Raw genomic sequence first — 23,871 nt, forward strand, 5'->3', positions numbered from 1 at the left:
AGAAGGCTTTTGACAAGGTTCCACACAAGAGATTAATGTGCAAAGTTAAAGCACATGGGATTGGGGGTAGTGTGCTGACGTGGATTGAGAACTGGTTGGCAGACAGGAAGCAAAGAGTAGGAGTAAATGGGTACTTTTCAGAATGGCAGGCAGTGACTAGTGGGGTACCGCAAGGTTCTGTGCTGGGGCCCCAGCTGTTTACGTTGTACATTAATGATTTAGACGAGGGGATTAAATGTAGTATCTCCAAATTTGCGGATGACACTAAGTTGGGTGGCAGTGTGAGCTGCGAGGTGAATGCTATGAGGCTACAGAGTGACTTGGATAGGTTAGGTGAGTGGGCAAATGCATGGCAGATGAAGTATAATGTGGATAAATGTGAGGTTATCCACTTTGGTGGTTAAAAACAGAGAGACAGACTATTATTTGAATGGTGACAGATTAGAAAAAGGGGAGGTGCAACGAGACCTGGGTGTCATGGTACATCAATCATTGAAGGTTGGCATGCAGGTACAGCAGGCGGTTAAGAAAGCAAATGGCATGTTGGCCTTCATAGCGAGGGGATTTGAGTACAGGGGCAGGGAGGTGTTGCTACAGTTGTACAGGGCCTTGGTGAGGCCACACCTGGAGTATTGTGTACAGTTTTGGTCTCCTAATTTGAGGAAGGACATTCTTGCTATTGAGGGAGTGCAGTGAAGGTTCACCAGACTGATTCCCGGGATGGCGGGACTGACCTATCAAGAAAGACTGGATCAACTGGGCTTGTATTCACTGGAGTTCAAAAGAATGAGAGGGGATCTCATAGAAACGTTTAAAATTCTGACGGGTTTAGACAGGTTAGATGCAGGAAGAATGTTCCCAATGTTGGGGAAGTCCAGAACCAAGGGTCACAGTCTAAGGATAAGGGGTAAGCCATTTAGGACCGAGATGAGGAGAAACTTCTTCACCCAGAAAGTGGTGAACTTGTGGAATTCTCTACCACAGAAAGTTGTTGAGGCCAATTCACTAAATATATTAAATGAGGAGTTAGATGTAATCCTTACTACTCGGGGGGTCAAGGGGTATGGCTAGAAAGCAGGAATGGGGTACTGAAGTTGCATGTTCAGCCATGACCTCATTGAATGGCGGTGTAGGCTCGACGGGCCGAATGGCCTACTCCTGCACCTATTTTCTATGTTCCTATGTAAAGGCGGATAAATTCCCTGGACCTGATGGCTTCCATCCTAGGATCTTGAGACGTAGCGGCAGGGATTGTGGATGCATTGGTTGTAATTTACCAAAATTCCCTAAATTATGGGGCGGTCCCAGCAGATTGGAAAACTGCAAATGTAACGCCCCTATTTAAAAAAGGAAACTATAGCCCAGTTAGCCTAACATTTGTGGTTGGGAAAATGTTGGAGTCCATTTTTAAGGAAGCAGTAGCAGGACATTTGGAAAAGCAAAATTCGGTCAGGCAGAGTCAGCATGGATTTATGAAGGGGAAGTCATGTTTGACAAATTTGCTGGAGTTCTTTGAGGATGTAACGAACAGGGTGGATAAAGTGGAACCAGTGGATGTGATGTATTTGGATTTCCAGAAGGCATTTGACAAAGTGCCACATAAAAGAGTACTGCACAAGATAAAAGTTCATGGGGTTGGGGGCAATATATTAGCATGGATAAAGGATTGGCTAACTAACAGAAAACAGAGAGTCGGGATAAATGGTTCATTCTCTGGTTGCCAACCGGTAACGAGTGGGGTGCCGCAGGGATCAGTGCTGGTACCCCAACTATTTATAATCGATATTAACGACTTGGAAGTAGGGACTGAGTGTAACGTAGCCAAGTTTGCTGACAATACAAAGATGGGAGGAAAAGCAATGTGTGAGGAGGACACAAAAAATCTGCAAAAGGACATAACAGGCTAAGTGAGTGGGCAAAAATCTGGCAGATGGAGTATAATGTTTGAAAGTTTGAAGTCATGTACTTCGATTTTTTTCTGCCAAAGAGCAAGTTATTATTTAAATGGGGAAAGATTGCAAAGTGCTGCAGTTCAGCAGGATCTGGGAGTACGTATGTTTGAAACACAAAAGAATAGTATACAGGTACAGCAAGTGATCAGGAAGGCCAATGGTATCTTGGCCTTTATTGCGAAAGGGATGGCGTATAAAAGCAAGGAAGTATTGCTACAGCTATACAAGGTATTGGTGAGGCCACACCTGGAATACTGCGTGCAGTTTTGGTTTCCATATTTATGAAAGGATATACTTGCTTTGGAGGCAGTTCAGAGAAGGTTCACTAGATTGATTTCGGAGATAAGGGGGGTTGACTTATGAGGAAAGGTTGAGTATGTTGGGCCTCTACTCATTGGAATTAAGAATGAGAGGTGATCTTATCAAAACATATAAGATTATGAGGGGACTTGACAAGGTGGATGCAGAGAGGATGTTTCCACTGATGGGGGAGACTCGAACTAGAGGGCCTGATCTTAGAATAAGGGGCCGCCCATTTAAAGTAGAGATGAGGAGAAATTTCTTCGCTGAGGGTTGTAAATCTGTGGAATTCGCTGCCTCAGAGAGCTGTGGAAGCTGGGACACCGAATAAATTTAAGACAGAAATAGACAGTTTCTTAAACGATAAAGAGGTTATGGGGAGCGGGCGGGGAAGTGGAGTTGAGGGCATGATCAGATCAGCCATGATCTTATTGAATGGTGGAGCAGGATCGAGGGGCCGAATGGCCTACCCCTGTTCCTATTTCTTACGTTCTTATCTACTTAAACAATGGGTTTGATACATTTGTTATGAACTAACCAAAGAGCCCTGAACTGATTGGCCAGGGGGAAAATCAATTCTCTCTGGAGACTCCAAGTCTGCAAGGAACCAGAACAAAGGGACCTCACAAGGTGTACATTTTTGGAGAACGGGGTACTTAAGATGAGTTATCTTTTGCCCTGTAGACTCCGTGTGCAAATTGGGGACATTCAGGTTCATCATCACAGTCAGTTAAACAAATCACCACAAACAACGCATCGATCCAAACACATTATCGTAAACCGCAGCTCAGCGGGGGATTATTCCTAAAATGGATATAAGTATACGAGCTAGAAGCAGCTCAGAAGGAAAAAAGGTACAGAAGCGAAGCGAAGTGTGGAAGCAAACGGAAAGAAACAGAATGACCAGAAGAGGGAACAACCGGTCACGGAACCAACCTACGATTACAGCTATGAACTGGACGGGTGATTGTATGTCTTCAGTCAATTCTCTCAGAAGTCTAGTTCTGTAGTTTTTAGTTAGTTTTGCGTAATACTCCAGGCGCAATAAAACTGACACTGGATTAAGCCTAAACTTTGCGTCACGTGTCGTCCTTTTTCCTGTAATTCCCGAGGTCTACGAATCAAGATAGAGTGTAAAACAAACACCCTACAGTGGTTAGGCACATTAGTCAACCATTAATGGCTCTCTGAAATGGCCTAACAAGCCACTCAGTTATATCAAAAGCTACAAAGAAGTTACGGACTGCAGCGGTTCAAGAAAGTGGCTCACCACCATCACCTTCTTGAGGGCAATTAGGGATGGGCAATAAATGCCCACATTGTGAACAAATATTTTTTTAAAGCATACGTGGGATAGGGAAAAGAGGGTTATGCTGATAGAGTTAGATGAGGAAGGATGGGAGGAGGCTCAAGTGGAGCATAGATGCCGGCATGGATTGGTTGAGCCGAATGGCCTGTTTTTGTGCCATGTATTCTATGTAATTCCCCTCGATTTAAAAAAAAATTATGGCCTTGAAATTGCGGCCTCTCTGGGTGCGTACGATGTGCACACGCGCCCAAAGAGGCACCACAAGTTCCAAGTTTAGATGTGCAAAGCGCATGCGCCTGAACCTGGCACTTGCGATCTGTCAAAATGTCTTGACAGATCTTATGCCTCCCCAGGAGAAGGGCCTTCGCGGGCAGGAAGTCGGGCTATTCGCCCAACGAATGTCCTTCAAACTCTTATGCCTGGTAAAAGCAGGCTGGACTTTGCATTTATGCAAGCTTGATACTGGCTCTTACCTCATTTGTTGACGATGGTTGCTTAGCTACACGTGTGGAGGATTTACCTTTTATGGGTTTTGTATCAAATATTTCTTTGAATACTTCCCACAGTTAGTCTGCAGGTTTACCCATTAACAACAAAGCCCGGTTTACTGCAGTCAATTCATTTCTCATCCGTTCAAACTTGGCCTGAAAGTTAAACCCTTCGTTTGTGACTCACCCTTCTCCCCCTCAAGCAAAGCATCAAATTCAATCATATGATAGTCACTATTGGCAAGATGTTCCCATACCATCAGCTGTTAAGAAATTCTGGTTTGTTACCATCATTCAATCTAGTACAATCTGTTTTCTTGTCGATTCCAAAACATATTGTTCTCGAAAAGTGACCCAAATATGTTTGAGAAATTCATTGCCTTTACAACTTGAGCTGTTCTACTTCTCACAATGCATCTGAAAATTATGATCTCCTGATCGTATCTTGGGCCATTTCACAAACAAAGTTTATAAAAATGTATTCTCGGGATGTGGTGGTGGGGGGATTCTCGGGATGTGGTGGTGGTGGGGGGTGGGGGGGTCGCTGGCAAGGCCAGCATTTACTGACCATTCTCAGTGGCCGAGAGGGTGGTGATACAACTGTGTGCCTTGCCAGGCCTCTTCAGAGGGTAGTTATGAGTTAACCACATTGGTGAGAGACTGGAGTATTTACCCCCAAAAAATCCTCAGATCTTGAGTGACGCACCCTGCAGATGAATCCACACAGGCTTCAAGGTATGCAGCCTCAGACAATATTTCTCCGACTAGTAACTGGGGCATGGGAAAGCGGTGAGGGGTTGGCCAACCAGAAGAAGCTGATTTTACCTCAGCAATGACACCTTTGTAAAATAATGGAAGATTTAAGATTCACCTGGAATAAATGTTAAAAGGAGTTTCCTCCTCCCTCCTTAAATAATGGAGTGACATTTGCATGTTTTCAATCCAAAGGCACAATTCATGTCATTTGGAGGTGTATGAGGACATAACAATCATTTATTTTCTTTAAAATCAATAAGCAAATTTGAATGGAGATGTATAAATATTTTTAAATCACAAAAACAAGAATGGATGTTAATAATGGATATTAAAATTTAATATTGCAATCCAGGAAACATTTAAAAGATTGTTATATATTAATATTTGTCAATGTTAAATATATTTTCAGTGTTAAATCTGATTTCTAACTAACAAGCAATACAGAAGCAAACACTCCCAGCGTACCAATCTAAAGAAAGCGTTGTTGTATGATGAAACTCACCGCTTCAATCTCCTCCTCCTCCTCATCAATGGTGGACACGGTGACAGAGCTGAATTTACCCATGTCTTTGGTCCTCTTGGTCATCATTACCTGTGGAAACAGATACCCAATGGATCAGTGCCAGTATTTACGACATATCCTGCTGGATATTTTAAAAGGAAAAGAAAAATGGGTGAACTATTTAATGAGACAATTCATTTCTTTTTGGAAGCTGTAAAGGACATATTTACTGGAGATTTATTTTCTAACCAACAAATGCTATATATTATTTTTCTCTCTCTTCTGGTTCCCCCGTGCTGTGCAATCTGTACCAAGCCCTCGGCCAACACTATTATAAGCATGTGATCACTGGTGCACAAGACTGCCCTCAGATTTACTAATCTTAACTTCCCTCCCTGTTCAGGAAAATCTTTGATCAGAGTCTTCCCCCAATGGTACAACTGTGATTAGGAAAGCCAAAAGCACAGACCTGTGCACAATCACTCCAGGACACAGTGTGCTTCACTTTCTAATTGAAATATATTGAATGTAATACATAGTGTGTAGTATATTTATTCTTCTTAGGCAGTCCCCGCAGAGTCGAGGATGACTTGCTTCCACACTAAAATGAATTCCGAGGTGACTGATGAGACCAATACGGGATCTACAGTCTCTGTCACAGGTGGGTGGGGTTCTTGGTATGTTGTACGCTCCTTCCACTGTTTGTACTTGGCTTCTGCGTGCTACCGATGGAGACTCGAAGTATTCATATACTTACACTATGGTGTGTAGCATACATAATACTAAATATCCAGTGCACAGGGTGGTTGGGACCTTCATACAGATTTTATGACTTACATGCCTGAAGGGTGCAACTTAAATGATTTTTCTAACTGGGTATAAAATTCAAGGATGTGGTGCAGCAAAACTATGAATTTTCCAACAATGCAAAGCATATATCCCAGCAATTCGCTGCTAAAAAGAACATTAGAATGAATATTTTGTGTCAGAGTTAGAGGCATTTCCCAGCACGGTGATATACAGCTCCAACTTCATTGCTGCATCATCTTTATTACCCTTTTATTCAGGTCAAGTTGCCTCTACGGGAGTTACTCCATAATGGTTAAATATATTACACTTACACACACAAAAATAGGTCAAACGGTAAAAACATCCAATTTATGACTCAGATCATCCCACACCCACTCCTCCCGATTACCTCTCCCCCAGCAATACCTGAACAAAAAAAAAGAAAGCTAATTGAATAGGAACTTTTTTGTTTTTCATTAAAAATGCTTAAAGGGGGATATATTTTCTATTTATTCACTCTGCAAGCTGCCTCACAAAAATGGGCTTCCTAGTTGGAAAAGGCACCCTCGTCTCCTTCTGATCCAGTGCCTGCCAGCTGTCACTGATTAGGGTAGGGGTGGATATACTTCCCAGATCAAATAAAGGGAGCAATATCCTCACAGGAAGAAACATTTACAATAGTTTTCTTTTTCCAGTAATTCTGTCGAAATACTTCAGCTTAAAATGCTCATCGCTCCCAAAGCGCTGTTCGTTAATTGCTCAACACATGCAATGATTAGTACTAATGAGAACCTGCATTACATAGTGACAATAAACAGATCTCACTCTTCAAATAGTGGAAAGAGAGAGATGTGCTACATGGCAGAAAAAAAAATCAAAGAGCAAGTTATTATTTAAATGGAGAAAGATTGCAAAGTGCTGCAGTACAGCAGGACCTGGGGGGTACTATGCATGAAACACAAAAGGTTAGTATGCAGGTACAGCAAGTGATCAGGAAGGCCAATGGAATCTTAGCCTTTATTACAAAGGGGATGGAGTATAAAAGCAGGGATGTCTTGCTACAGCTATATAGAGTATTGGTGAGGCCACACCTGGAATACTGCGTGTAGTTTTGGCTTCCATATTTACGAAATAATATACTTGCTTTGGAGGCAGTTCAGAGAAGGTTCACCAGGTTGATTCCGGGGATGAGGGGGTTGACCTTTGAGGAAAGGGAGTAGGTTGGACCTCTACTCATTGGAATTCAGAAGAAAGAGAGATGATCTTATCGAAATGTGCAAGATTATGAAGGGGCTCGACAAGGTGGATGCAGAGAGGATGGTTCCACTGATGGGGGAGACTAGAACTAGAGGACATGATCTTAGAATAAGGGACCGCCCATTTAAAACTGAGATGACGAGAAATTTCTTCTGAGGGTTGTAAATCTGTGGAATTCGCTGCCTCAGAGAGCTGTGGAAGCTGGGACATTGAATAAATTTAAGACAGAAATAGACAGTTTCTTAAATGATAAGAGGCTAAGGGGTTATGGGAGCAGGCAGGGAATTGGAGCTGAGTCCATGATCAGATCAGCCGTGAGCAGACCCGGGTAATGTGAGCATGTCTTGGGCTCCCAGCTACTCTGAGCATTTAACAAACACTGTTCAGCCATGAACTCATTGAATGGCGGTGCAGGCTCGAAGGGCCTACTCCTGCACCTATTTTCTATGTTTCTATGTTTCTCTATGTTTCTATGATCTGACTGAATGACGGAGCAGGCTCGAGGGGCCGTATGGCCTACTCCTGCTCCTATTTCTTATGTTCTTATGTTGATCTCACAATATTGCTGCCATGGAAACAAGCACCCTATTACATGACATTTCTTGCATTGATGAGCTGTCATTTGTAGAAAATTGGAGGGTAGGCATATGTGGTGAACTTGTGTGCTCCAAAATATTTGATTTATAACCCTCATTATTGATGAAAGATGTAACTATTCAATCCTAATTGTCAAGGCTAATGTGGGACTGCACCAACTGAGCAAATGATTTTCAAAAATTATGAATTTCCAAAAGTTTTCTTCACATATCCTTTACTTTTCTCTTGAGCTTTGGATTTATTTTTGCGAATCCCCGCCACTTCTCATCCCAGCAGACATTGTTCCCAGCTTAGAGGGCAAGCAAAACCACCTCCTTCAAGACCTCTGCCTCTACCCTGTTGTAACTTGGCACCAAGCGGCGGTTGCAATCTGTCAGTGCTGAATCATTCAACATTGACCCAGAAATTCCTCTGGGGGTCTTCCCGCGGGCAATTGCCCCCTCACTGGATATTTTTTACGAATTTACCTGGTGGACTAGGAGGCGCCCTGATTTACGATGGGGAGGCCTTCTCCTCCCGCACTGTGAAGCGTACTCCGTTCAGAGGGTCCCGACACAGAAGATGCAATCAGGTAAGTACTTCACAGGTTCCCATTAACAGCACAGACTCGCGTAACTACGAGTTCTCAGTGCTATTAATGGGAACAAAAGCAATCATATAAAATAATAAAAAATTAACAGACCACACATTTAAAATTAACTGAAATTAGTTATGTCTTCTAAAAATAAAATATTTTCCCGATTTTTAAAAGAAGTTTTTTTGCTTAAGGTTAAAAATAAACTTAACGCAGTGAGGAGGGTTTTTCACAAACTATGTGTTTATAATTTTATTTTATAATTCTGTGTGTGTTTTAAAACACTTGAGCCTGTAAAAGTAGACTATGCGCCTGGTTTTTCAGATGCAAGATTTTTGAGGACATTACATAAGAACACAAGAAATAGGAGCAGGCCCTTCGAACCTGCTCTGCCATTCAATACGATCATGGCTGATCTGATCATTGACTCAGGTCCACTTCCCTGCCCGCTCTCCATAACCCCTTATTGTTTAAGAAACTGTCTATTTCGGTCTTAAATTTATTCAATGTCCCATCTTCCACAGCTCTCTGAGGCAGTGAATTCCACAGATCCACAACCCTCCGAGAAGAAATTTCTCCTCATCTCAGTTTTAAATAGGTGGCCCCTTATTCTAAGATTATGCCCTCTAGTTCTAGTCTCCATCAGTGGAAACATCGGGCCCAAGTTTCGGCCTCAGTTGCCCCTGATTTGTTGGAGCAACTGGTGTAGAACGGAGTATCTTAGAAATTCAAATTCTCGCCATTTAGTTTGCTTCAGTTCTAGTCAGTGAGAACAGTTTCACTTTGGAACAGAATTTTTTTTCCAAATGGGGGCGTGTCCTGCCACTTACGCCTGTTTTCAAAGTTTCGGCAGTGAAAACTTACTCCAAACTAACTTAGAATGGAGTAAGTGAAGATTTTTGTACGCTCGAAAAAACCTTGTCTGCACTTTAGAAAATCAGGCGTAGGTTACAAATCAGGCGTAGGAAATGGGGGGGGGGATTTAAAGGGAAGTTTACAAACATTAAACACTTCAGTTTTACAAATAAAGAGCCATCATCAATAATAAATGATAAAAACATCAATAAATCAACCAATAAATCAATTAAAAAAAATTAAGAAATAATTTTTTTTTTAAATCAATAAATAAAACATTTTCTACTTAACGACTGCAGCGCCGGGAGCCCCCCCCCCCCCCCCCCCACCCCCACCCAGTGTGTCTCTGTCAGTGTCTCTATCTCTCTGTCTGTGTGTGTGTCTCTCACTCTCTGTCAGTGTGTGTGTTGGTGGCGGGGGGGGGGGGGGGGGGTGAGGAGAAAGAGGGGGGGAGGAGAAAGGGGGGGGAGGAGAAAGGGGGGGGAGGAGAAAGGGGGGGGAGGAGAAAGGGGGGGGAGGAGAAAGGGGGGGGAGGAGAAAGGGGGGGGAGGAGAAAGGGGGGGGAGGAGAAAGGGGGGGGAGGGAGGAGAAAGGGGGGAAGGAGGAGAAAGGGGGGAAGGAGGAGAAGGGGGGGAAGGAAGGAGAAGGGGGGGAAGGAGGAGAAGGGGGGGGAAGGAGGAGAAGGGGGGGGAAGGAGGAGAAGGGGGGGGAAGGAGGAGAAGGGGGGGAAAGGAGGAGAAGGGGGGGGAAGGAGGAGACGGTGGGGAGGGGGGGGGAAAGGGAGGAGATGGTGGGGAGGGGGGAAAAGGAGAAGTGGGGAATTGGGGAAAAGGAGAAGGGGGGGAGGCTGAATGGGCCGGGCCCAAGACTTCGGGCAGGGCCTGTCCCCAGCACCAGATTTACAGGTAGGTGGCGTTGGGTCGGGTCGTGTCCGGAGTTGGGAGCGCATGTCAGGTCTGGGGTGGGGGGGGCGGAGGGAGGTGGGTTCGGTTCGGGTCGGGTCGGGGGGGGGGCGAGTGAGGGAGGTCAGGTCGCGCGCGGGGGGGGGAAGGAAGCGGGAGTCGAGTCGGGTCGGGAGGAAGCAGGAGCTGGGCCTGGGACGCAGCCTTATGCACGCAGCCCCAGTGAGGCCATTCAGCCAGGGCTAGGGGCTGCGTGCTTCGGGCTCCTCCCACACAGTTTTGGGCACCTGGAGCTACTGCACATGCGCGCCCACTGTAGCGCGCATGTGCAGAGGTCCCGGCACTGTTTTCAGCGCAGGGACCTAGCTCCACCCCCCACAGCTCGTGCTGCGCCGCGCCCGACTGAAGAGGACCAGCAGGGAGCCGGAGAATCTATAAGTTTTTTTTAGGCGCACTTTGTGGCGCGAAAAACGGGCGTCCAGGTCGGAACGGCGCAGCCCGAAACTTGGGCCCATCCTCTCTGCAGCCACCTCGTCAAGCACCTTCATAATCTTGTAAGTTTTGATAAGATCACCTCTCATTCTTCTGAATTCCAATGAGTAGAGGCCGAACCTATTCAACATAAGTCAACCCCCTCATCTCTGGAATCAACCATGTGAACCTTGTCTGAACTGCCTCCAAAGCAAGTATATCATTTCGTAAATATGGAAACCAAAACTGCACTCAGTATTCCAGGTGAGGCCTCACTGATACCCTGTACAACTGTAGCACGATTTCCCTGCTTTTATACTTCATCCCCTTTGCAATAAAGGCCAAGATTCCATTGGCCTTCTTGGTCACTTACTGTACCTGCATACTAACCTTTTGTGTTTCATGCACAAGTACCCACAGGTCCCGCTGTACTGCAGCACTTGGCAATCTTTCTCCATTTAAATAATAACTTGTTCTTTGATTTTTTTCTGCCAAAGTGCGTGACCTCATACTTCCCAACATTATACTCCATCTGCCAAATTTTTGCCCACTCACTTAGCCTATGTCCATGTCCTTTTGCAGATTTTGTGTGTTGTCCTCACACATTGCTTTTCTTCCTAGCTTTACATCATCGGCAAACTTGGCTACGTTACATTCAGTCCCTTCCTCCAAGTCGTTAATTTAGATTGTAAATAGTTGGGGTCTCAGCACTGATCCCTGTGGCACCCCAATGGTTACGGATTGCCAACCCGAGAATGAACCATTCTTTGCTGGGCAAGATATGGGTAAATAGCCCAATCTTGCCCATAAAATTTCCACGCTCACGATCTGGCTATCCCGATCTGGCTACGATCCGTCAAGCTCCAGCTTGACAGATCGGAAATTACGGTTTTCAGCGCATGCGCATTGCGCGCTGAAAACCGGCTTTTCCGATGCATTCCTGGGTCCGTACAAACTTCGTACGGGCCTGGGGCGTCGGAAATTCTGCCTCCTTGTGTCCTGTGCGAAAGTGACTTATATCAACTGGTCACCTTGCCCTCTTCCCACTCAAGGCTAAGCAAAAACCACGAACTTATCATGTAAAGAACATGTAGACAGCAATCACATGACCACCACCGGAGGGGAAAGAAGGGAAGGGGAGATTGTGTGTTAATACACCAGCATGTGGCAATTTTGGGCCATGTAGAATAAGAGTTTTCTAATTACACAAATCTAAATGATAAAAATATAATCTATAAATCAGTCCCTTGTGACATTAATGCATTCCATATTCCAGTCCCATTGAAGCAATTTTAAATACCTCGGAGATGGAAAGAAAAGATAATTCAGCAACTAAATAGAGATATTTTTCTTTCCTTAATTTGGCTAGGTAACTGAAAATAAATGCCTGAGAAAGTCCCGTCTCCCTTTCTGGAGTCTTCCAATTACAGTCTGCAGCCACTTTTATGGTTTTAAAAGTGCAACCAACAATAAATGCACAATTCTCTCACCATCAGCTGTACTTGGAAATATAAATGGCTGAACTAACTAAATTTGATTCAGCAGCAGCAGAAACCCACATGCGAGTTTTAAATGGATTGGTAGGCTCCAGAAAGCCATTATCGAACCACTCTTAAACATAAACAACATAAAAACAGCTAATTGCTTACATAAAATTGACAGAACGTCCCTATTGATCTATACTAATGAAATCTGCTGAAGACCATAATCCTGAGGAGCAGTATCTATTTATATGAACTGTCTCTTGGTTTACAAAAATATATTTAAAAAAAATGTCAGTTGCATACTGGGTTCACTAGGAAAAGATTCTTCCCATTTTGTGTTCCAGTATTACATATTAATAAAGGTTTAAAGCTAGACTTAAAAAAAAAGATTTTAATCTGAAGTACATGCCAATTGCTGTCAACGTCTGCTCAATTCATTCATAAGAACATAAGAAGGCCATCTAGCCTCTCGAGCCTGCTCCGCCATTCAACAAGATCATGGCTGATCTGGCCGTGGACTCAGTTCCACTTACCCGCCCGCTCCCCGTAACCCTCAATTCCCTTATTGGTTAAAAATCTATCTATCTGTGATTTGAATACATTCAATGAGCTAGCCTCAACTGCTTCCTTGGGCAGAGAATTCCACAGATTCACAACCCTCTGGGAGAAGAAATTCCTTCTCAACTCGGTTTTAAATTGGCTCCCCCGTATTTTGAGGCTGTGACCTCTAGTTCTAGTCTCCCCGACCAGTGGAAACAACCTCTCTGCCTCTATCTTGTCTATCCCTTTCATTATTTTAAATGTTTCTATAAGATCACCCCTCATCCTTCTGAACTCCAACGAGTAAAGACCCAGTCTACTCAATCTATCATCATAAGGTAACCCCCTCATCTCCGGAATCAGCTGAGTGAATCGTCTCTGTACCCCCTCCAAAGCTAGTATATCCTTCCTTAAGTAAGGTGACCAAAACTGCACGCAGTACTCCAGGTGCGGCCTCACCAATACCCTGTACAGTTGCAGCAGGACCTCCCGGCTTTTGTACTCCATCCCTCTCGCAATAAAGGCCAACATTCCATTCGCCTTCCTGATTACCTGCTGCACCTGCAAACTAACTTTTTGGGATTCATGCACAAGGACCCTCAGGTCCCTCTGCACCGCAGCACGTTGTAATTTCTCCCTATTCAAATAATATTCCCTTTTACTGTTTTTTTTCCAAGGTGGATGACCTCACATTTTCCGACGTTGTATTCCATCTGCCAAACCTTGCCTATTCGCTTAACCTATCTAAATCTCTTTGCAGCCTCTCTGTGTCCGCTACACAACCTGCTTTCCCACTAATCTTTGTGTCATCTGCAAATTTTGTTACACTACACTCTGTCCCCTCTTCCAGGACATCTACGTATATTGTAAACAGTTGTGGTCCCAGCACCCATCCCTGTGGCACCGATTTCCAACCCGAAAAGAACCCATTTATCCCGACTCTTAGCATTCTGTTAGCATGGATCGAGAATTGGCTGGCTAATACATTTCCTCTGACTCCTCGTACCTTTATCTTCTGCAGTAACCTTTTGTGTGGCACCTTATCGAATGCCTTTTGGAAATCTAAATACACCACATCCATCGGTACACCTCTATCCACCATGCTCATTATATCCTCAAAGAATTCCAGTAAATTAGTTAAACGTGATTTCCCCTTCATGAATCCATGTTGCGTCTGCTTGATTGCACTATTCCTATCTAGATGTCCCGCTATTTCTTCCTTAATGATAGCTTCAAGCATTTTCCCCACTACAGATGTTAAACTAACCGGCCTATAGTTACCTGCCTTTTGTCTGCCCCCCTTTTTTTTTTTAAAAACAGAGGCGCTACATTAGCTGCTTTCCAATCCGCTGGTACCTCCCCAGAGTCCAGAGAATTTTGGTAGATTATAACGAATGCATCGGCTATAACTTCTGCCATCTCTTTTAATACCCTGGGATGCATTTCATCAGGACCAGGGGACTTGTCTACCTTGAGTCCCATTAACCTATCCAGCACTAACCCCCTAGTGATAGTGATTATCTAAAGGTCCTCCCTTCCCACATTCCCGTGACCAGCAATTTTTGGCATGGTTTTTGTGTCTTCCACTGTGAAGACCGAAGCAAAATAATTGTTTAAGGTCTCAGCCATTTCCACATTTCCCATTATTAAATTCCCCTTCTCATCTTCTAAGGGACCAACATTTACTTTAGTCACTCTTTTCCGTTTTATATATCGGTAAAAGCTTTTACTATCTGTTTTTATGTTTTGCGCAAGTTTACTTTTGTAATCTATCTTTCCTTTCTTTATTGCTTTCTTAGTCATTCTTTGCTGTCGTTTAAAATTTTTCCAATCTTCTAGTTTCCCACTAACCTTGGCCACCTTATATACATTGGTTTTTAATTTGATACTCTCCTTTATTTCCTTGGTTATCCACGGCTGGTTATCACTTCTCTTACCGCCCTTCTTTTTCACTGGAATATATTTTTGTTGAGCACTATGAAAGAGCTCCTTAAAAGTCCTCCACTGTTTCTCAATTGTGCACCGTTTAGTCTGTGTTTCCAGTCTACTTTAGCCAACTCTGCCCTCATCCCACTGTAGTCCCCTTTGTTTGAGCATAGTACGCTCGTTTGAGACACTACTTCCTCACCCTCAATCTGTATTACAAATTCAACCATACTGTGATCACTCATTCCGAGACGTTCTTTTACTAGGAGATCATTTATTATTCCTGTCTCATTGCACAGGACCAGATCCAAGATAGCTTGCTCCCTTGTAGGTTCTGTAACATACTGTTCAGAAACAATCCCGTATGCATTCTATGAATTCCTCCTCAAGGCCACCCTGTGCGATTTGATCAATCGATGTGCAAGTTAAAATCCCCCATGATTACTGCCGTTCCTTTTTCACATGCCTCCATTATTCCCTTGATTATTGCCCGCCCCACTGTGAAGTTATTATTTGGGGGCCTATAAACTACGCCCACCAGTGACTTTTTCCCCTTACTATCTCTAATCTCCACCCACAATGATTCAACATTTTGTTCATTCGAGCCAATATCGTCTCTCACAACTGCCCTGATATCATTCTTTATTAACAGAGCTACCCCACCTCCTTTCCCCTCTTGTCTATCTTTCCGAATTGTCAGATACCCCTGTATGTTTAAACTTTTTTGTTTGGAGTATCGAGGTGAACCTCATCAGTGTGGAAAATGGAACATATTTCCATTTCTTGTGTTAGCATGAAGCACCTCGAGGCTTGGTGCAGAGACAGATGCAGAGGCTAGTTCTCTCTACTGCTTCAATGTGCCTTAACCCCACCCTCAGCTCGACACTGCCATTTCCTATACAATCCATGCCAATTGAATTTCCATCTTGCACACCCACAATTCTGCAACTTTGTACAGTGGACTAATACCACAAGGAACAGGATTGGGTTTGCCTCATATTCGTTCTATAATAAAACCCTCACCACAGGCAAAGAAGACTTTCATCCTAGTGTTTTGAAAAAAAAACACGACTTGTATTATATAGCCCCTTATCACGTCTCTCAACCCTTCTCAAACTGCTTCACGTACAATAACTTGGTTTGAAATGCAGTGATTGTCGTTATGCATCCAAATTGCCGATGGTGTTCAAACTTCGATCCAAGTTGTAAAGAAAAGATCTGAAACAAATTGCACCATGGACACTGACTTCCTTATTAATATTTTTCTCGTCAAGTTTCTCCTGAAGACATTAATGCCATTTGGAGGTTTGGTTCACCGAGTGCTGACTGCCCCATAAACCTCATTCATAAGATCAGAAATAGAAGCAGCAGTAGGCTATTCGGCCCCTCGAGCATGCTCCGCCATTCAATAAGATCGTGGCTGATCTTCCACCTCAACTCCACCTTCCTGCCCTATCCCCATATCCCTTGATTCCCTTAATATCCAAAAATTTATCCTTCTTGGTTTTGAATATACTCAACGACAGCCTCCACAGCCCTCTGGGAGTAGAGAATTCCAAAGATTCACCATCCTCTGAGTGAAGAAATTTCTCCTCATCTCTGTCCTAAATGGCCAAACCCTTATTCCGAGACTGTAACCCCTGGTTCTAGACTCCCCAGCCAGGAGAAACATCCTCCGTGCAGCTATCCTGTCAAGCCCTATAATGTTACAATGAGATCACCTCTCATTCTTCTAAACTCTGGAGAATATAGGCCTAGTTTACTCAATCTCTTCTCATTAGGACAATCCCAGGAATCAGTCTGGTGAACCTTCATTGCAGTCCCTCTGTGGCAATGATATCCTTCCTTCGCGGAAACATTTACAAGGACACCCTCAAAGCCTCCCTGATAAAGTGCGACATCCCCACTGACACCTGGGAGTCCCTGGCCAAAGACCGCCATAAGTGGAGGAAGTGCATCCGGGAGGGCGCTGAGCTCCTCGAGTCTCATTGCAGAGAGCATGCAGAAATCAAGCGCAGGCAGCGGAAGGAGAGTTCGGCAAACCAGACTCCCCACCCACCCTTTCCTTCAACCACTGTCTGTCCCACCTGTGACAGAGACTGTGGTTCTCGTATTGGACTGTACAGCCACCTAAGAACTCATGCTAAGAATGGAAGCAAGTCTTCCTCAATTCCGAGACTGCCTATGATGATGGTCCTTTTGGTAATATGGTGACCAGAACAGTACACAGATACTCTACGTGCGGTCTATCTAAGGTTCTATATAAGTTTAACAATTTCTTTGCTTTTCAAGTATATTTCCCTAGATATAAACGCCTTCCGTTGTTTGCATTTTTATGGCCGAGTTAACTTGTGTGCTACTTTTAATAATTTGTGAATGTGTACCCCTATATTCTGTTGCTCCTCTACCTCATTTAGACTCTTATTTTCCAAGGTGTATATGACTTCCTCATTTCTCTTACCAAAATGCACCACTTTGTAAATATAACTAAGCATTGGGGGCACCAAGTGTAACAAATTACTATTGTTCCAACTTTTCTCCTCATTTCAAATCCAACAATGGCTTCATAAAAGGATAAAATGTCTGAAAGGAATCCTGCATTTTGGTTCCATGATCTAAGTGGGCAAACGGGCACTGCAGTTCAATGAATTGAAATAAAAATAAAATTCTGAGATGCACAGTAGTCAATAAGCATCTGAAAGAGAAACAGAGATTAATGTTTCAGTGGGACCCTTCACCGGACACCTGAAATGTCACGGTTGTTTTCCTCATTTGGGTGCTGACTGACATGCTGTGCATTTCTGCATTTTCTGGTGAGTTTTCTTTTGAATTCTATGAAGTGGGATATGGAGTCAAGGCAGGTAAATGGGAGTTGAGATCCAGATCGAATTGAATGGTGGAGCAGGTGCGAGGGGCTGAATGGCCTACTCATGTTCTTATGTTCCTAAATGGTCTGCGGCTGGTTTCTTTTTGTGTTAGTGCTGTTGAATCCTGACGCTTTATTTGAAAATCCAATTAATCCATGTTAGCTAAGTCTCAGAGAAACCAGTGGCAAATGTAAATCGTACTTTCAGCACACTTCTGGAGGCAAATATAAACAAACAAACAGGGATCAAGCTCATCCTATTGAGGAATTTACACCAGGGGTTGCTTATTTATCAGGTGGAAGGGATTATGGGGTCTCTGTGATGCAAGTGAACAATGGCTGCTGGTTATATGTAGCTTTACTATTTGCAGTTATTCAACTTCAAGCATTTTCTTTGCTTAAGTGAACATTTTTAAAGTCCCATTAAGGGTTAAATGCAGAACCTAAAAGCTAACCTAACCAACTTGATGCAGATAGCAATCTCACATTGGATTTACAGTATTGGGTTGGGAAAATTTCCATTTTCTACCTCCTACTGTTGATTTATAGTTTGGAACGGTTTTCACCAGCAGCAGACAGAAAAATAGCTTCTGAAGCAGAGAATAAAGCAGCCGTTATTGCAACCAAAATATTTTTCAGTGGACTTACTGGTGCATGTGGTTATTTGCCTCCTAATATTTGTTTTTAATCAGTGCACATGCAGCACCTGATGTACATTTTGAACAGTTGTTAGAAGGTAGTTTCACACAAATACTCGGAGGAACCACGAGACTGGGATGTCCCCATAAAATGGCTTCAGTTGCAGCAGGAATGGGAAAGCAGGAAGTTAGTGGTAAAGCATCATCGTCATAGGCAGTCCCTTGGAATCGAGGAAGACTTGCTTCCACTCCCGAAGTGAGTTCTTGGATGGCTTTGATAGTGTCCTTATAACGTTTCCGCTGTCCTCCTTTGGCTCGTTTACCACGAAGGAGCTCTGCATAAAGCATTTGCTTCGGGAGTCTCGTATCTGGCATGCGAACTATGTGGCCTGCCCAGCGAAGTTGATCCGAGTGTGGTCAGTGCTTCAATACTGGGGATGTTAGCCTGGCCGAGGACACTGATGTTGGTGCGCCTGTCCTCCCAGGGAATTTGCAGGATCTTGCGGAGACATCTTTGGTGATATATCTCCAGCGACTTGAGGTGCCTTCTATACATCGTCCGTGCCTCGGATCCATACAGGGCCTGATGGACTGCATCCCAGAGTACTTAAGGAGGTGGCCTTGGAAATAGTGGATGCGTTGACAGTCATTTTCCAACATTCCATTGATTCTGGATCAGTTCCTATGGAGTGGAGGGTAGCCAATGTAACCCCACTTTTTAAAAAAGGAGGGAGAGAGAAAACAGGGAATTATAGACCGGTCAGCCTGACATCGGTAGTGGGTAAAATGATGGAATCAATTATTAAGGATGTCATAGCAGTGCATTTGGAAAGAGGTGACATGATAGGTCCAAGTCAGCATGGATTTGTGAAAGGGAAATCATGCTTGACAAATCTTCTGGAATTTTTTGAGGATGTTTCCAGTAGAGTGGATAAGGGAGAACCAGTTGATGTGGTATATTTGGACTTTCAGAAGGCGTTCGACAAGGTCCCACACAAGAGATTGATGTGCAAAGTTAGAGCACATGGGATTGGGGGTAGTGTGCTGACGTGGATTGAGAACTGGTTGTCAGACAGGAAGCAAAGAGTAGGAGTAAATGGGTACTTTTCAGAATGGCAGGCAGTGACTAGTGGGGTACCGCAAGGTTCTGTGCTGGGGCCCCAGCTGTTTACACTGTACATTAATGATTTAGATGAGGGGATTAAATGTAGTATCTCCAAATTTGCGGATGACACTAAGTTGGGTGGCAGTGTGAGCTGCGAGGAGGATGCTGTGAGGCTGCAGAGCGACTTGGATAGGTTAGGTGAGTGGGCAAATGCATGGCAGATGAAGTATAATGTGGATAAATGTGAGGTTATCCACTTTGGTGGTAAAAACAGAGTGACAGACTATTATCTGAATGGTGACAGATTAGGAAAAGGGGAGGTGCAAAGAGACCTGGGTGTCATGGTACATCAGTCATTGAAGGTTGGCATGCAGGTGCAGCAGGCGGTTAAGAAAGCAAATGGCATGTTGGCCTTCATAGCAAGGGGATTTGAGTACAGGGGCAGGGAGGTGTTGCTACAGTTGTACAGGGCATTGGTGAGGCCACACCTGGAGTATTGTGTACAGTTTTGGTCTCCTAACCTGAGGAAGGACATTCTTGCTATTGAGGGAGTGCAGCGAAGGTTCACCAGACTGATTCCCGGGATGGCGGGACTGACCTATCAAGAAAGACTGGATCAACTGGGCTTGTATTCACTGGAGTTCAGAAGAATGAGAGGGGACCTCATAGAAACATATAAAATTCTGACGGGGTTAGACAGGTTAGATGCAGTAAGAATGTTCCCAATGTTGGGGAAGTCCAGAACCAGGGGTCACAGTCTAAGGATAAGGGGTAAGCCATTTAGGACCGAGATGCGGAGGAACTTCTTCACCCAGAGAGTGGTGAACCTGTGGAATTCTCTACCACAGAAAGTTGTTGAGGCCAATTCACTAAATATATTCAAAAAGGAGTTAGATGAGGTCCTTACTGCTAGGGGGATCAAGGGGTATGGCGAGAAAGCAGGAATGGGGTACTGAAGTTGCATGTTCAGCCATGAACTCATTGAATGGCGGTGCAGGCTAGAAGGGCCGAATGGCCTGCTCCTGCACCTATTTTCTATGTTTCTATGTTTCTAGGAGGGTGGGTATTACTACAGCCCTAAGCAGCCAGATGGCAGCACCCATACTTTTTTTTCAGGCAGTGAGGACTCAGGTTATTATTTTACTTTCAACTGCGCCACAGCAGAAAGCAGCATCAATGTTAATATTTTGTCTGCCAAACTTTCAAAACTCAAGGATTACATTATAGTCCCTTTTTTGGATTCTTTCTATTGAACAGGGAAATTGAGAGGGGGAGTAAATAATACATTGATTTGGCTCCTGTTTGCTACTATAAACAAGGTGACATTATCAGCAGAAGAATGTCAGGTCCAAAGCAAAGATCAACCAGAATCACAGTAAACAGCTTTGGAGACAAGTTCAACATGTCCCAGAGACAAGTCTGCAAGCTGTGTAGGTCAGCCAAGATGCCTTTAATTATTTTCCCATAACGTAGTTTGACTGGGGTCATCAGAAAGCAGTTCATCACAACTTGCTTCAAACTTAAGTCCAGAAAGGCACCATCCCTAACACTCTAACAATGACATCCTTGAGAATAATTGAACATACTGTAGTCTCTCACAAACTGTAAGGCCAACCAGCACTAGCTCTCCCAATGGCTCAGTTAGGGACTTGTACCTCCCAGCTTGTAGATGCGTCAAACAGATAGGAAGGTCCCACGTTAAATTCCCATTCTGTAAACATGGAAACATCGAAAATAGGTGCAGGTGTAGGCCATTCAGCCCTTCGAGCCTGCACCACCATTCAATAAGATCATGGCTGATCATTCACCTCAGTACCCATTTCCTGCTTTCTCTGCATAGCCCTTGATCCCTTTAGCTGCAAGGGCCCTATCTAACTCTCTCTTCAATATATCCAATGAAATGGCATCAACAACTCTCGGCGGTAGGGAATTCCACAGGTTAACAACTCTGAGTGAAGAAATTTCTCCTCATCTCAGTCTGAAATAGCTTACTCCTTATCCTTAGACTGTGTCCCCTGGTTCTGGACTTTCCCAACATCGGGAACATTCTTCCTGCATCTAACCTGTCCAGTCCCGTCAGAATGTTATATGTTTCTATGAGATCCCCTCTCATCTTTCTAAACTCCAGTGAATAAAGGCCGAGTCGATCCAGTCTCTCTTCATATGTCAGTCCAGCCATCCCGGGAATCAGTCTGGTGAACCTTCGCTGCACTCCCTCAATAACAAGAACGTTCTTCCTCAGATTAGGAGACAAAACCTGAACACAATATTCCAGGTGAGGCCTCACCAAGGCCCTGTACAACTGCAGTAAGACCTCCCTGCTCCTATACTCAAATCCTCTAGCTATGAAGGCCAACATACCATTTGCCTTCTTCACCGCCTGCTGTACCTGCATGCCAACTTTCAATGACTGATGTACCATGACACCCAGATCACGTTGCACCTCCACTTTTCCTAATCTGCCGCCATTCAGATAATATTCTGCCTTTGTGTTTTTGCTCCCAAAGTGGATAACCTCACATTTATCCACATTATACTGCATCTGCCATGCATTTGCCCACACACCTAACCTGTCCAAATCACTCTGCAGCCTCTTGGTGTCCTCCTCACAGCTCACACCGCCACCTAGCTTAGTGTCATCTGCAAACTTGGGAGATATTACATACAATTCCTTCGTCCAAATCATTAATGTATATTGTAAATAGCTGGGGGCCCAGCATTGAACCTTGCAGTACCCCACTAGTCACTGCCTGCCATTCTGAAAAGGACCTGTTTATTCCTACTCTTTGCTTCCTGTCTGCCAACCAGTTCTCTTTCCATGTCAATACATTACCCCCAATACCATGTGCTTTAATTTTGCACACCAATGTCTTGTGTGGGACCTTGTCAAAAGCCTTTTGAAAGTCCAAATACACCACATCCACTGGTTCTCCCTTGTCCACTCTACTAGTTACATCCTCAAAAAATACCAGAAGATTTGTCAAGCATGATTTCCCCTTCATAAATCCATGTTGACTTGGACCGATCCTGTCACTACTTACCAAATGCGCTGTTATTTCATCTTTAATAATTGATTCCAACATTTTCCCCACTACTGATGTCAGGCTAACCGGTCTATAAATACCTGCTTTCTCTCTCCCTCCTTTTTTAAGAAGTGGTGTTACATTAGCTACCCTCCAGTCCATAGGAACTGATCCAGAGTCGATAGACTGTTGAAAAATGATCACCAATGCATCCACTATTTCTAGGGCTACTTCCTTAAGTACTCTGGGATGCAGACTATCAGGCCCCGGGGATTTATCGGCCTTCAATCCCATCAATTTCCCGAACACAGTTCCTCCTTCTCACTCGGTCCCCTAACATTTCCGGAAGGTTAGTTGTATCTTCCTTCATGAAGACAGAACCGAAGTATTTGTTCAACTGGTCTGCCATTTGTTTGTTCCCCATTCTAAATTCACCTGAATGTGACTGCAAGGGACCTATGTTTGTCTTCACTAATCTTTTTCTCCTCACATATCTATAGAAGCTTTTGCGGTCAATTTTTATGTTCCCGGCAAGCTTCTTCTCATACTCTATTTCCCCCCTCCTAATTAAACCTTTGTCCTCCTCTGCTGAATTCTAAATTTCTCCCAGTCTTCAGGTTTGCTGCTTTTTCTGGCCAATTTATATGCCTCTTCCTTGGACTTAACACTATCCTTAATTTCCCTTGTTAGCCACGGTTGAGCCACCTTCCTCGTTTTATTTTTACTCCAGACAGGGATGTACAATTTTTGGAGTTCATCCATGTGATCTTTGAGGGGCCAAGTTTCGGCCTGAGTTGCTCCTGTTTTTTTGGAGCAACTGGTTTAGAATGGAGTATCTTAGAAATTTGAATTCTTGGAATTTAGTTTACTCTAGTTCTAGTCAGTTAGAACAGTTTCACTTTGGAACAGAATTTTTTTTTCAAAACTTACTCCAAACTAACTTAGAATGGAGTAAATGAAGATTTTGTACGTTCGAAAAAACCTTGTCTACACTTTAGAAAATCAGGCATAGATTACAAATTAGGCGTAGGGAATGGGGGGGGGCGGGGTTTAAAGGGAAGTTTACAAACATTAAACACTTCAGTTTTACAAATAAAGAGCCATCATCAATAATAAATCAACCAATAAATCAATCAAAAAAAAATAAAAAATAAAAAAAAAATTTAAAAATCAATAAATAAAACATTTTCTACTTACCGACTGCAGGACCAGGAGTCCTCCAACAGCGTGCTGGGACGGCCCCCCCAGTGTGTCTCTGTCAGTGTCTCTCACTCTCTGTGTTTCTGACAGGGGGAGGGGGAGGAGGGAAGAGGGGAAGAGGGGGAGAGGGGGAGAGGGGGGAAGGGAGAAGGGAGAAGGGAGAGGGGAGAGGGGAGAAGGGAGAGGGGAGAAGGGAGAAGGGAGAGGGGAGAAGGGAGAAGGGAGAGGGGAGAAGATAGAGAGGAGAAGGGAGAAGGGAGAAGGGAGAGGGGAGAGGGGAGAGGGGAGAAGGGAGAGGGGAGAAGGGAGAAGGGAGAAGGGAGAAGGGAGAAGGGAG

General features: G+C 44.0%; 1 protein-coding gene across 1 annotated transcript in view; it reads right to left on the minus strand.

Moving 5' to 3' along the window:
- Window positions 1-23,871, minus strand: part of steep1 (STING1 ER exit protein 1) — a 63,757-nt gene that overhangs the window by 11,976 nt on the left and 27,910 nt on the right. Inside the window, exon 5 of the mRNA XM_070882043.1 lies at window positions 5,308-5,397. Coding sequence (XP_070738144.1) covers window positions 5,308-5,397 — 90 coding nt within the window. The remainder of the gene's footprint in view (window positions 1-5,307; window positions 5,398-23,871) is intronic.

Source organism: Pristiophorus japonicus, chromosome 6, assembly GCF_044704955.1.
Source record: "Pristiophorus japonicus isolate sPriJap1 chromosome 6, sPriJap1.hap1, whole genome shotgun sequence".
Lineage (NCBI taxonomy): Eukaryota > Metazoa > Chordata > Chondrichthyes > Pristiophoridae > Pristiophorus > Pristiophorus japonicus.